Source organism: Schistocerca americana, chromosome 2 (assembly GCF_021461395.2).
Source record: "Schistocerca americana isolate TAMUIC-IGC-003095 chromosome 2, iqSchAmer2.1, whole genome shotgun sequence".
NCBI lineage: Eukaryota > Metazoa > Arthropoda > Insecta > Orthoptera > Acrididae > Schistocerca > Schistocerca americana.
Genome location: NC_060120.1, coordinates 283,143,198 through 283,157,987, shown reverse-complemented (window position 1 = coordinate 283,157,987; position 14,790 = coordinate 283,143,198). Strand labels below are relative to the sequence as shown.

The 14,790-nt window shown below is 40.9% G+C and overlaps 1 protein-coding gene across 1 annotated transcript in view; it reads left to right on the top strand.

Moving 5' to 3' along the window:
• The first annotated feature begins 208 nt into the window (after positions 1–208).
• Positions 209–14,790, top strand: part of LOC124593962 (protein pangolin, isoforms A/H/I/S-like) — a 251,504-nt gene continuing 236,922 nt past the window's right edge. Inside the window, exons 1-2 of the mRNA XM_047132310.1 lie at positions 209–602; positions 1,021–1,099. Of these exons, the coding sequence (XP_046988266.1) occupies positions 453–602; positions 1,021–1,099 (229 nt within the window). The 5' untranslated portion in view covers positions 209–452. The remainder of the gene's footprint in view (positions 603–1,020; positions 1,100–14,790) is intronic.

Genomic DNA, 14,790 nt, shown 5'->3' with positions numbered 1-14,790 from the left:
AGACGAGCGTGTGCAGCGCTGCTGGCCAGTCGCGGTAGCATGACGAACTCGCAGCAGCCACCTCTCGCTCGGCGACGCTCGGACGGATTCGGCTGCCTTCGGGTCGGCTGCCATTACCGCGGCCGAGGCGGTCCGCACACAGCGAGCGCGGGAGGGGGGGAAGCCCTTACTGCCGTCAACATCAAAGCGGCGCGCTGATTGGTCGGCCGCGGAGCCTCGTTCTGACGGCGGCGGCGCAGGCTGCAAAGCGGACGCGGCGCCAAAGAGAGTCTCAGTCAGTCAAGTACTCAGTGGGGATGGCTGCTCGCGCTTCGGCGGCAGGCAGAGCTGTGGCAGCTGGTCGCCTGGCCGAGTGATTCGGAACTCCTTTCTTTCTCTTCCCCCCTACTGCGTGCAGCGCCCGGGGGTAGGGGAAGAAGATCGGTGTCTTTTACCAAAAGTGTGTTTTGAAGATGCCGCATGTGAGTAGTGGGGGCGGCGGCGATGACCTGGGCAGCACGGACGAAGTAAAAGTATTCAAAGATGAGGGAGAAGACGAGAAGAGGTCGTCCGAGAATTTGACGGAAGAGAAAAGTAGCTTGATAGACCTTACAGAATCTGAGGTACGTAGCACCAGCGGAGGTCGTCTCGTGCATCAAAGTCGATGTCTTTTTGTAGAATGTGATGGTAGCTGATCCATTTGTCACGCCGTGCTTAGTGTTGTGATCTGTGCCTGAACGTCGCTGGAAACAGTGCATTGTTGCAGTTTGCGTGTGTAGGCTGTTCACCGACGTGTGCTTCTGCGTAGTGACAGGACAGCGCACGTGTTCATTGCCTGTGATTAGTGCGTGTGAATACACACGAAAATGCCTGCAGTTCGTGTGACGTGCGGTGCCGACGGAAGAGTGAACGGCAGAAATAGCTAGTTTACCTGTTTGATTGTCCCGTTCCCATTTCTTTTTCCCCCTGCGCTAAGTAGTATTGCCTTAGAAAACAAAAATCCGACCAAGAGCAGTGTGAGATCCTCATTTTTCTTTCCAGGAAAAGAGCGGCTCCTTACCCGGGCAGAGCTATTCTTCAAGCAAGAATGCGACGCGATCGGACCACAGCCCCGTCTTCGGTAAGTCTTGTTGCGTGTTTATTTGGCTGCCGCAGCGCGTGTGCCGTAGCGTGTCGTGCTAGAAGTGTGGTGTGTACGCCGGTGTGGTGTTTATGCGTGCACGCGCGTGACCGCGGCCTGGTGAGGGGGCGGGGGCGGCGCTGAAGGTCGCCGGCGGAGGCTGACAAAGCCAGCCAGCTAGCGAGGCGGTGAAAGCGCGGCGTGGCCAGCGGCAGCGGACGCGCTGTTGCCCGTCCAGCCGCGGACTCGGCCCGGCCTGGCCTGGACGCCTACTTGGCCGATAACTTTACGAGGCGCCCCGCACTGTAATAACTACCGCACTTATAACGCGCCCGCCCCCCTTCCCTCCGGCCGCCCGTGGGCCATGCTTCCTTTCCCCTCCCCTCCCTGCCCCTACGTGCAGGCCGTAGTGGCTCCACCTAGCCGTTCACTTCTATAGCGCAGAGACTCAGTACGCTGTATCAACTTCTCGGTCGTCAAGACGATGATTTGTAGTGCTATAGTGCTTTAGTTGTGCAGCTGCTTGCTTAATAGACTTCAGCTTGCGGACTGACCGTGAATGTAACTTATAGGTTAGGGTATACTATTTAATAGTATTACGCGTCCAGTCACAAAATTTTTATTTTCTAATTAGTGTTCAACGCGTTCGGAGTTACAACGCCGTTTTCAATGACTGTAAAAACACAGTGGGCATTACATCTGCTTTAGTTGTACGGTTGAAAATGCTAATCACACACAGTAAATACCCTAACTTTTTTATAATAAGAAAGAAAATCATCAGTATCGACATTTGTAGCGACAATCACGTAGAAACCAACTTGATGTATATGCCTCAAACGTGTAAGACACCAATCGAAGTGACACATCATGCTTTGACTACCTGATGTGAAAACAATTTTATTCAGGATACGTCTCGTGTAATTCGAGCGACAATATTGTCTTTTCCATGTTTGTTTATGCTGATTGTTACGTATGCAGTCGCAGTTTTGCGGATTTCTTCGTAGACACGCCGCTGTAACACGTCTTTATTTCGAACATTTTCAGTTAGTTTCATTTTAAATCGTGAATTACTCTTACAAAACTAGTAATTACGCTTCAGTTTGATTATTAGGTCAGTTTTGTTGCGTCAGGATCGCTTTATTTCTGTTTCTCATATCTTCTCACATTGTAAACAAACACAAACGTTTCCTAATTTCATCAGTAATAAACGATGTTTTTGGACAGCCTGCAACTATCAAGTAATCTAAATTCCCTCGACATATGAAAACGGGAATGAATCATCGAAACGAGTTGTGCTGCACTTGAGAACACTTAACATATGCGTTCAGTAACTTTATTATTTAATCATTACATACTTTTCTTCTACTCACACAGGTAAACATACATAGCTAATGGTATATTACGGGAATAATCATAGACCATTCATACTAACAGTTCTTAAGTAATCTATTTCGAATGGCTCAGACGAACTTTTATCTCCGTGCCACGGAAATTACAGTCTTTGCAGAGCGAAAACGTCGCCTTTGTTGTAGATCGCTCGTTTTCCTATTGCAGTCCGACAGTACTCCATCATTTATTTTGGAAATGCTCGAAAACTTAATTATGCTGTGGAGTAGACTTTTACATATTGCTTCCACTTGGTGTGTTACTTTTTGTAAACTTAATGCCACAGGGCGTATAATTTGCTTAAAATGTTATTGGAAAAACTAAACGTTAGTGTGTAACCTTTTCTAGAAACAAGCGCTTCTTGTAAAAACAATACTCATTGATCAGACATCCATAAGACGATTTTTCCATCTCCCGCGGTCGGCTTTTGTGGTCAGTTTCGTTCTGTGACTGTACTTTACAAGCGAAATCTACGTCGTGTCGATGGTACAGATTTACACCTCGCAGGTATCTTTTCTATGGCTATACCAGTTTGTTTTTATTCGCGGTTACGATTTTGTGTTGTGCAAATTACGCCTAAGACTGTGGCAAGCAAATTCTGAAGAACGTTGCATTAATAACAATAGTGGGATTAGTGTCGTCACGTACCATTGTTGCAGTGCCAGGAGCGACCCACAGATTGACAGTACAGTGTACACATGAAACCTGTATAGCTTTCATTTAACCTAACCCCTAACAATTTTTCTCTGGGCGTAACAGATTATTAACATTTCTGCAAGGCTTAAATAACACTGACAAAGTTATTAGACCTTTCATGAAGCTAGGACTACATTGTTTACTTTTCTACACAAGCACATCATAACCGGTTTTGTAAAATATTAAAACATCGTTCGTATTCTCTTTCACGACGTAACACAATCTTAAGGCAGTCAACTAAATATCTGTAAAGTTGGCGTTACTACAATATTATTTGTAGCAAAGTATGAAGGCCTGATCGCTTTTTTTTTCATACCTCCAATCTGTAGTCAAATGATTAACCCGAAAATCGTATACAGCAGTGCATTCTTTTCTCCAATAAGGATTTGAATGAAGGGACCGAGTCTGAGCTGTTCTTCAGTGTAAGAACTTGCTGGCGGCCATCAGCGTACACGACTCTGGAATTTTTAACGTTGTTGTCCGGAAGACAACCGAGGGGAAACGTACTAATGAATTTCACCAGTTACACAAATGCGTTACCCCAAAATCTTTATTGCTGATATTATTTACGCCCTGTTTGTATTTGTTTAAGCAACATTTGAATGTGTTCCAACAGCCCATATAAATACCATTTTGAACAAAGAAATCAGGAGTTGGTAGTTTATTTATTTATTTTTCACCGTCATAACACCCGGAGTTAAAGGTTATTTATTACATGATACGTCGCGTTGCCTCACACGTTGTAAGGTACAGAGAACGTCACATTCTTTATTTATTCGTCACGGCGAACTAGACGTGGAAGCTAGAGCTACGAAGTTGTAATAGTATGGAAGAGTGCCTGTGTTTCCGGAAGGGTGGTAACCTTAAATAAAAAACAAGCGTGTAAAATTATGATCTGTACCAGAAGTCGCCTATTGTGTAGCCGCGCTGCGTGGGGAGCGCTGGGGATGCGACAGGTATATTTATCGCCGCTGGGTGGTTACCGTCACGTGTCATAAATAATGAATGAGCGTCGTAAAGCTTAGCGTAAATCGGGTTCGCTTTATGATCGGTCAGTCGCAGGAATTACTCCCATAAGAGGACGGGCCTCTTTTTAGTATGTATACCTTTTTCCTCCACATAAGCTTCCACTGTCAACAGTTTACCTTTCCACGCTTTCTATTTTTAAATAGATGTGACAAAATTTGAGAAACGTTGAATGTGCATCGATCATGTTAAATAACTCGTCAGATTGCATTTCATTGCGAAACATTCGATAAGCAGCACAATATTTTTTTATTTGCCTACGGTTTGCCCCAAATATTAAATAAATGCCAAGACGGATTCAAAATTATTGTGTGCAGGAATGGTATGACCCTCGTCAAGAGCGTGCGTCATTAGTACTTGTAATGATCGCTGAGTATTTGTTACGTAAAAAAAAGAGATGCGTGGAGCTGTTTACATTGCATCATGGCTTGAAGAGCTCACGTGTCAGAAATATCAGCGATGCTACAAGCGCAAACTATTTACGGTTGTTATATTCTCTGACGATCTTAAAAAGTAACGGTCGACTTCTATACTCACAATATTCACTCCTGTAAAATAGTATGTCGTAAAGAATGAGTGCATGTAATTTTGCTTTCTATTATTTGCGCTGTTTTAACAGCGTTGAAAGAAAACTGAGGCTTGTATAGTAAATATTTTGAATATGAGCAGAACTGATTTTATTCCGACGACACGTTCGTGTTCTTTGGATTAATGCCGTTCACGTTTTTCATCTTTCCTGGACACGAAGTCGCCCTTAAGTGGTAACTGTAAACGCTCGCCAAGATGCTAAATTTTCGGGAATATAAGAAAGATATTATACAATTTGAAAGGTAAGTTGAAATGATCAGATATCAATAGAATTTGGAACTTTATTATTTTTACACGTTGCAAGTTAGTAAACAACCCCCACACATGCGATACTGGTTTGTAAAGATGGCTGTAATAGCTTACGTTTGCTTTTTTATGTTATTCGAAATACTACTAAGAAATGTGTCGTTTTAAAATATATCGTAAATCTGGCAATAGTTAACTTTAGGTATCAAACTCTCCGAGTCTTGTTCAAATGAATCAGAGCGTTGGAAATTAAATATCAGCGAATCGTTTTTAGAACCTGTGTAATTATTTTAAATTCTTTGGAATGAAAGACCAACCACAAACTGGATTTGTGTTTCCAAATAATGTACAGGCGCGTTAGTTCGTAGGGCGCAGACCTGATAGTTTTTGCATGAGAACACAATATTTAGAAGACCATTTGGATTTAGAAACACATGAAGAATTAATAATTCTTTAAAATATAGCTCAGCTTTGGCGTAATGGCGATGCTCTGAAATTAGCTCGTTGAAACTGCTTCCCATTTTATGTTCAGATAAATTTTCGTTTCACTAATAATATTTCTAGCAACTGTGAATATTTCTAGCAACTGTGGTGCCTACTTTTTGTCGTCAGTGTAATGTATAGCAGTGAAAGTTTCTCACTTGGAAGCATCAGTGCGATGTACTGCATTCTAAACAGTTTAAAGCGGATTTGCTCAGACTTGTTACGCGGATTGTTTCATTAATCACGCTGTGCTAGTAAGTGTACAGCTTTGTACAATTTGCTTACACTTTCAGATCATTTAAAAATATTTAACGTTTAACAACAACAATATTAAAGCATTTGTTTTTCCGTGAAACTTTTTTGTGTGTACGGCTTACAGATCGCATGCCGTTTTGTGATTACGTCGTCATATCTTTAGATATCAACCATTTACGGCTAACCGTGGATACAAACGCGATCACACTGATTTCTTTCTTGTCACCAGTTACAGAGTTTGCAGTCGAATTACTGTTGTCAGTTTAGAAACGTTAGGAAAATTATCGAAACGTAAAGGAAAACTTGAAACATTAATTTTACTGCAAACTCAGAGATGTGAGGTATCCAATTCGCTGAGAAAGTAAATTCTGGATTTTCAGTTTGTTTCATTTTGCCGATAATGGATTGCATGTTGTTTACCAGCATAGAATTGGGATGTGGCACTTCAGACATTTGCGGTTCACTGTCAGTAAACGTTTTTAGACAATTTTACAGAGACATTTTACTGTTTCAAAATCAATTTCGTGTCAGAATGGAGAACGACAGGGCACTTGTGCTAGAAGTATGTGGATTGCAGCTTTGAAGATGTTACGTTATCGAAAACGATTAAAGATTTTTATGTCTTGCACGGTAAAAAATTCATGTGTCGTACCTGGATTAAACTCAGAGTACAAAGAAATTTATCGTGTTTAAAGTTGATGGTGCGTTAGAGAGAAATTTTAGCCGTGGGCCGTAGATTATTGCAGCATTCCAGATACTGGTTGAAACGTTGGCATCCGTTTAGGCGGCGTCTTGACCAGTAATACCAAGCTTCATGTTTGCATATGTCAGACAACTTTAGTGCACCACGCAAGAAAACTGGAAATCCATATTTGTTCGCCACTTGTTTCCTAAATACATTGCTCAGACTTGGCGATGAGCGCGCATTAAGTGATCACGTTTTATAAAAGGCCGAGGACGACACAACGACTGTGGTAACGAAATTCGACTGCAGTATCCCACTATGAGCGAGAAACGCGTAATTTATTTGTAGAATAGCCTGCCACAAGTATTTAAGAGACAATATACTGACGTGTGTGAAGTTCAAAATTTACGTTAGTTCCCGACATTTGTTTATAAAATGTTATTGAAATATGAAATTTGCATTGGTAGATCTCTATTTGGAAGTGCACTATTATGCATTTTATTGTAATATATGCTTTCAGGGTGGACGGCTGGGCAACCAGTAACTATTAGTTTTTCTTGGTAGCCACCATTATTCCAGATTGCCCGCTTTTGTTTACGACGCAGATAACTTCGTGCAGTGTGTGTGTGTGTGGGGGGGGGGGGGGGGGGGGCGCAATGTTCGAAGGATTTACAAACGCATGATTTCCTACCAATATCTCGCCGAAAACGAGTTTGTCCCCAGCTCTTAGTATTAACATATACTAAAGTGCGTACTGGATTCGAGTATAATTAAATATCTATTGAAGAGTGTGAAAACACCGGTGTATTTCCCTTTCAAAATATCAGCGTAATGGTATGTCTTCAAGTAACAACCAAATGCCATCTTCAAGGACAGTAGTAAGCAATAAAACAGAAACAAACTGGAAAATGACTAGCGATTATAGAGAATGTGTAAAATAACTGTTATGTTCAACTCACTAATTTCAGTTACCCACAATGACGACATATAGCGAGGGAAGAGCCCTTCCATGCAACTTGTTTGAGAATATAACATACAATTGGTACAGTGGTCCTTCTGTTAGACCGTGCTTTATATCACTAACTTTTTCGGAAAGTAAATCGTTGATTTTCTATTGCTCTGATAAGAGAGAATGTGAGTGAATAAACATTTGTTTAGATTCTTATATCGTGCTATAGAAAACAGTAAAACATTACAGGGGAAAAATTGCTATGGGAAATATTAGAGACTAGCTTCTTCAGTAGATTTTGCGTGGTTCGGTATACTGCGCAAAGTAGCAGCAAATTATTGTCTTTTTAAGTTCAGATTTTAGAGGTTTATTTGTGGCGTTCAGAATTAATACGTCCACGCAGATCCAGGAAAGCGTTAGTCGTCTCTGTTGACATTTCTGTTGCTAAATGAAAGATAAAGTAGTGCTTTGAAAAACTGTACAGTATTTGAAAAAAATTAAGACTGTAGTCGAAGGTGGCAAAATTTTTCGTGACAATGTTAAACCAGTGTGGTGGCATTTATTTGTGAAAACTTTGTTGTTAACTATTGTTCACATTTTCACAACTTAGTTATTTTCCCAAGCCGTAATGGCCAGATGATTGCTACCAGAGATTTTGCAAATTGTGTTATTTCTGCATGGCGTCAGTTTCGCGCGTGTTAATATAATGAAGCTTAGCTTCAGTACTTCTGAACACCGTAAATCATATTGTAGCGTGTATAACACACATTAATATATGCATCAGCCGAGATTCTTGAGAGGAAATAAAGGTAGACGGTACAGATATGAACGTTAAGCGACGAAGTTGCGTTGGGTAAAGAAAATGAATAAAAATGATGCAAATACAATAAATTTTTATTTCAGGATGCAGTTCAATGTATAAAGAGCTTAGATGTTTTCTCTTTCATGTAGGACATTTTAGAATAGATGAAAAAGAGAAACTTGGTGAAGATTATAGCCTTAAAAAATAACCAAGCGTTTTCTTTGATGTTAGTCACTCAAGAGCTAAATCATGTCCGCCACGCAACGTTACATCTATCTCGAAATTAGAAGATAGATAAAGTTTAATACTGTACAAAGTCAAAAATTTCCCCGAAGCTGATAATTGAGATGCGGCGTATGTTAATAGCAGGACATACTATTGTTGTGGAAAACCTCGGGTAACTTCGTTAAATAATTTCTGTGGGACAAGTAGTCTCGGTGAGGGACGGTTGTGGCGAAAATGGTATTTTAATGACGCACATAAAAAACTTCCATTTGCATATTCATATTTTTGATGGAACCTTTTCGCCGCTTCCATTGGAGTTTTAATATAATATTGCAACGTTAAGTGGGTCCGTATCATTGTTGGGCTCCCTCCTTCCATTTTCCATCACAAACAAAGCTCTTTGCACGTATAAATTTACGTACCCTTCCGTGGGTTTGTTTTGTAAAATAATTATTCACAGTTTATTTACATAGATGTATTTTTAGTTTAGGTGGTATTACTTTTTCGATATGCAACTTCCTGTCTTACGATTATTTAGTAAAGATGATCTCTCGTTTAGTGTTAAAGGAGATATGTAACACTAAAATGAAATGATAATATCTTCACATTTATAGGCTATGACATTCTTCATTGTTAGGAATTCTGATGTAGCTTGGAGATCAACAGACAGCAGTCAACTTTATAAATGCGCCATCTGTTCACAAAAAAACGGTACTCGTCGTTTCGTGAATCGTATGATGAGTACTCACAATAATACTATTGGATTACTGGAGATTAAAACTGGCTTTAACTTTGCCTTGCGTCCCCCTCCCCATCCGACTGGGAAAGAACATCGATCAATGATTACATGAGCGATTTTTAAATCTTTTGTGTATTACTAGATTCATGTTTAGTTGACTGTATACTACTTTCATGTTTAGTTGACTGTACCGTATGTTTGTGAAATTATTGTGTACATTTCTAAAATTATGATTATGTGCCTTTTTTATAACTACATAGGCCTACACTATTTACCAAGTTGCTCTGCCCTGTGTCGTGTTATATTTCTCTTTGAGCTACGTTATTCTGCTCCTTGATGAGAGGTCATGATTAACTTGTTCGAACTAAAGCACCATCAGCGTTGCCTGTATTTCATCTACCTGTAGCTACGCTTTGTTAAATAGATTCTAGTTAGTGCATTCTCGTATTTTTGCCTTCAGTCGAGACAATTCAGATTTTATTACGATTGCGTCCGTTTCTCCTGTATCCTTAGTGATGATCTTGTCTTCTACATATGATAGTTTATTCTATCGCCCCACTTTTTCTCCCCGTATGTGTGAAATAAATGTTTGAAAGTTATTAGAACTACTAGCTTTAACAGTTTATTTTCTGAGAGCAAGCTGCAGTAATTAAAAATTTTTCATCGTCTAGTTCCCCGTAAAAATAAAATAATAATAAAAAAACACTACATTCCAGGGAATGTTGACGCTCTTTCTAATGCCTCATTTTCCTGAAGAACCTAATGGTCTTCGGTGTCAAACTTTCAAGCATTGTCATCCTAATTTCCACATATATTATAGCTTGCAGTTTAATCGAATGAAAAGTAGAGCGCCATAGTACGGCTGTTGCAGACTTTATCAACTGTGCCCAGTTGTATAGGTTGAGAGAGAGAACAAATCTTGCAGGAATCTGAAGTCACAGTTTCTCCAGAATATTATTGTTTTACAACTACTGAATCAGTCTCGTTGGTGGTTCCCATACGTAAGCTATGGTGTGCCTTCAACATAATATAAGGTACTGTAGCAATGCTCATTCATTGGTATTTTCAAAAGCTTTTTCTCTGCATATTGATGATTGGATAGAAAGCTCTGACTTCAGTAAAGCTGCAACCCTTCCGCTATATTTACTTAACCCTTGTTCATAGTGTAATGTAGTCCGACATTGCTTGAAATATATTAACAGTGATGAATCTATGTTGTCATGAAATAATACAGTGCATGGAAAATGGTTCACGTTAAGCGTCTTTCTGGTTTCATAAATTAAACACTAGCAACACGGATCTCAAAGAACCGTGCCGAATTTATGTCATCGAAATCCACCCTCTACCCTCCATGTTTGTGCCCAACTCCAAAAGCCCGTGTAACTTTTGCCCCTACGCGGCTCGTTTAGAAGCACCAAGATACCTGAGAATACTATAGAAAACGCCATGTAGGTTAACGCCTGCAATTATAGGTACATGAGTGGCAATGAATCATGACAGTAGATGTGAGACTGTTTTGAATCGGATCTCTCTGCAAATCTTTCCTAAGCAAGTCCCATCACATCCGCATAACTAGCCCTCCTAGTGCTACATCAGCTTGCTTTAAGCCTTCATCTCGCGCTACAATTTTTTATCTCCCACATTTTCTTCCATTACTACGTTAAGTATTCCTTGCTGCCTCATGATGTGGCCAAACAACCCACTCATTCTTTCCACCGAATTGTGTCATAGAGATCGTGCAGTTCAATTTTATTAGTTGCTAGACCTACCCATCTGACCTTAAGCAATTTTCTGTAAAAGTAAGTTCAGAAGCTTCTGTTTCTTACTTGTCTGCACTGTTCATTACCCACTTTTCACGTCCGTTAACAAAACCATTTTTCGCACAATCATTTTTTGCTGTTGCCAAAGTATATTTTATCTTATGTACTTGTGCCCTCGTCAGTTATTTCCTTTCCGAAATAAAAAAACTTGTATACTACGTAGGTGTCTCATTCCACGATTTAATTCGAGTGCAATCATTATTCTTGCCTTATTTTTGTCGATGTTCATCTTTGACATCGTTTCAAAACATTTTCCATCCCATTCAACAGAATTTCAGAGTCCTATGTCATCAGTAAACTTCAAAGTTTTTAAACAGACAAGGCACACTCTGCTTCAAGAAATCACAGTGACCGTCTTGTAAATTTTTGTTACTGTATAATGCAAGCAAAAGGCTAACAACTGTACTGAGATTCAAATCTATAATTTAAAAGGATCTTAAAAGTTTTTATTTCCTCACAGTGAATTTTAATTCCTTTTCCATATTTCTCCGTGGTTTCCTCTCCTGCTTGCAAATATAAATTAATACAGACTTCATTTACCCGTCACATAATTATATGTAGCACAGTTTCGGTGAGAGGAGTCTGTATCTTTCTTTTAGTTGTTACTGACTGATTGCAATAGTTGGATTCGTCATGCCACCCTCCATTCCCCTTGCCCTTATTTTGGGAGAGTCCCCGCCATCTACAGAAAGTGATCAAACGCACACTTTATATTTCGGCACTCATAAAAATCTTGATAGAAGGTTTGAAATGTGCAATACGATGAATTTTGGGTTCTACACTTTTTATTAGGCGAACCGATGAAATGTCTAGAATTATCTATTGGACACTTGTTTGTCGAATATATCTACACAGTGAGCATATTAGTACTTTACATGCTAAGAACTATGTGGTAATTGCTTTTAACTAATGTGTATTCATATCCCGATGCGTGAAGATGGAGTTATGTGGCTTTGAAATCGATACGTTTACTAGAAAACAATAAATGCAACTGAATCGGTAAAGCAAAAGAGATAAAAGGAAGGGAGTAAAAAGTATGTATATTTTAGTCCGTGTAGATACTCGCTGTTACGGAGCGCTGTAGGTCTCGAGAGTATTGCCGTGGAAGACAGGGACGGCTGCGCGGTGCGTGCCGACGTTTTACAGTGGCGATAACTCGCACGAGCCGACTGCGGCCGCGCGCTGTTGTGACAGGACAGCGATGCGATTGTTTTGCTGCGGCCTGCCTGCCAGCAGACGCTCGCCCGCTACCCCGCTGTCCGCTGGGGCCAACCGCCGGCGTCCGTTTCGAAATCAGTGGGTCGCGAGCTGCGCTTTCAGAGGCGCTAAATGTAATAGGCCTAAGCTTTTATTATGTATCTACAGTCAGTTTGTTTTCTGTGGGTGTTTGCTGAGGGAGATGTGGGGGGGTGGGGGGGGGGGGGGCATGAGTGGGGCGGTTGTGGAATCTATGTACCAGCCTGAGCGCTCTAGCTAATTAAGATTGCGGACTAAATCGTATTTGTCGTTTGTTGTGGGCAACCGTGCAGTTCCCGTACTTTCTTCTGGATGCTCTTTAATTTTAGTGTTCATTAGCGCTGTATCAAGGACCGTATTTTGTGGCGTCAGTGTTGTTCTACTCACGTTCGTTGTAGCCGTAGTTGTGCGCTGTAGAGATGGGCAAACTCGTTCATCCTTGGGAACTAGTTCACTGGTGATCGCTCTTTTTTGGGAACCGTTCATTTTTACTCGTTCACCATTCACCTGTGCTTGGTATATGGTTCTTATGAAAAACTGAAAATTAGTAGGAAGTTTGGAAGTGGTTCAAAGCACTGTGGGACTTAACATCTGAGCTCATCAGTCCCCTAGAACTTAGAACTACTTAAACTTAACTAACCTAAAGACATCACACACATCCATGCCCGAGGCAGGATTCGAACCTGCGACCGTAGCAGCAGCGCGGTTCCGGACTGAAGCGCCTAGAACCGCGCGGCCACAGTGACCGGCGAAACTTAACAGCATAGGTGACTGAAGATGGAAGGCTCCAAGAGGGGGCACTTGCCTCCCCCCTGGAGTACAGAGTTTTTATTCATAAGAGAATTCTCACACGCTTGTAGCCAACTCTAGTGTTATGTAGCTGATCGCAGTAAAATAATATAAGGTGGCGCATGAAAAACCGGCCCCGAGTACAGACAGCTCGCCAATTACGCACGATTTGTTGACCGCTACGAGCAGAATAGATAAAATGTAATAATTAGGCAGCGAATAAATAACAAACAAGCTAATGCAAACAACATCGAAACAATAGATGACGATTGGTGGGCGACAATGAGCAGTCTGCTACTCGGGGCCGTTTTTTTGTGCGCCACCCTGTACCACTGAAATCATATTGTAGAAGTTATCGCATTCTCTTTACAAAATGTGACACCAGACACTCGATTATGGAGCGCGGGCTTCATACGGTTGTTAAGTAAGTCTGCCTTCCATAACAGTGAACATGCTCTTTTACCTTGGATCAAAAAAAGACGGAAAATGGCCACTCGTGTGTGCCGTGCCGACTTCCTTTGCATGTGTGATAACAAAACAAATCTTGCCTTGTTACAAGTATTTCTTCTGCAGTTTATCGAAATAGTGAAGTAAGCTGAATATGCCTATTTGTTACCTAAGAAGATATATGCATTACATACCACGTAATTTGCGTAATTATAAAATACATTTTAATTAACGGTCATGGACGCTGAATAGAATACGAAAAGAACCAGAAGTTCAGAGTTCAAAAAAGGTTTGAAACAGATCTAGAATGGGCGTGGGCAGTGAACAAACGAACAACTTGATACTGAACGAAACTGCTAAACTGAGCAGTCGGCAGTGTAACTGCGACGAGTCCGACCGAGCGAGACCGAGACAGACGGGAACGGGACCGAGGCTGGAACGAGACCGGCCGACGTGCACTGACCGTTCCCCGTTACCCGAAACTATAAGTAGAACGCCCGGCTGAAGTTATCTATGAGAGACCGTTCCTTAGAATTCTTTCCTCGGTCGTTCCGTTCATTTTGATGAACCGTTCCTTTGGACCCGTTAGTTTGCGAACGACCCAGCTCCAGTGCGCTGCAGCTATTGTATAACCGAAGGCTGAAGTCTATATCCAGTCATGATGTTTTTATCCTCTGAATGTTTATTTACTCATCTTCGTGCTTTAAAGTCTGAATAGGGTTATCGGATCATATCATTTTTAGGAGATCACAACGTATATAATCTTCAGATATCATGAAAGCTACAGTACTTGTGAAGATAAATATGTTAATTAATCAGTCAAGTGCGGCGTGTTCTCCAAACAGCAGTGGTGAATAAGGTACAAATAATCTTGGTCCCAGGGGAGGAGTAAAGGAAGATGTGCCTCACTCTATATGGTCTATAGTAAAATTGCCATCATTTGTGCAAGAGATGTCACGGTAGATTAGATTTAAGGTCAGAGTTGAGGATTGCATGTTCAGTAACACGAGTCTTTTACTGGGTCACGACGTGTTTCCAAGCATATGGCTTTAGATTAGGTGCACATTTTTTAAATGACATATTTGATAGCTGATGAAATGGGAATATTTGACATCGAACATACTAGTGAGCATAATAATAGCACATCATATTTCATGGTTAGATATTACAAATGTACATCTTAATCACTGTGCTATATAGTACAAACCGTTACTATTCGGTTTTATGTATGCTGGAATGAGGCGAATTTGTGTTTTAGGTGACTGATACCGCAGTAGGCGGATATTATTGTGTTGCTGTATGTTGCACGGTAATGCGCA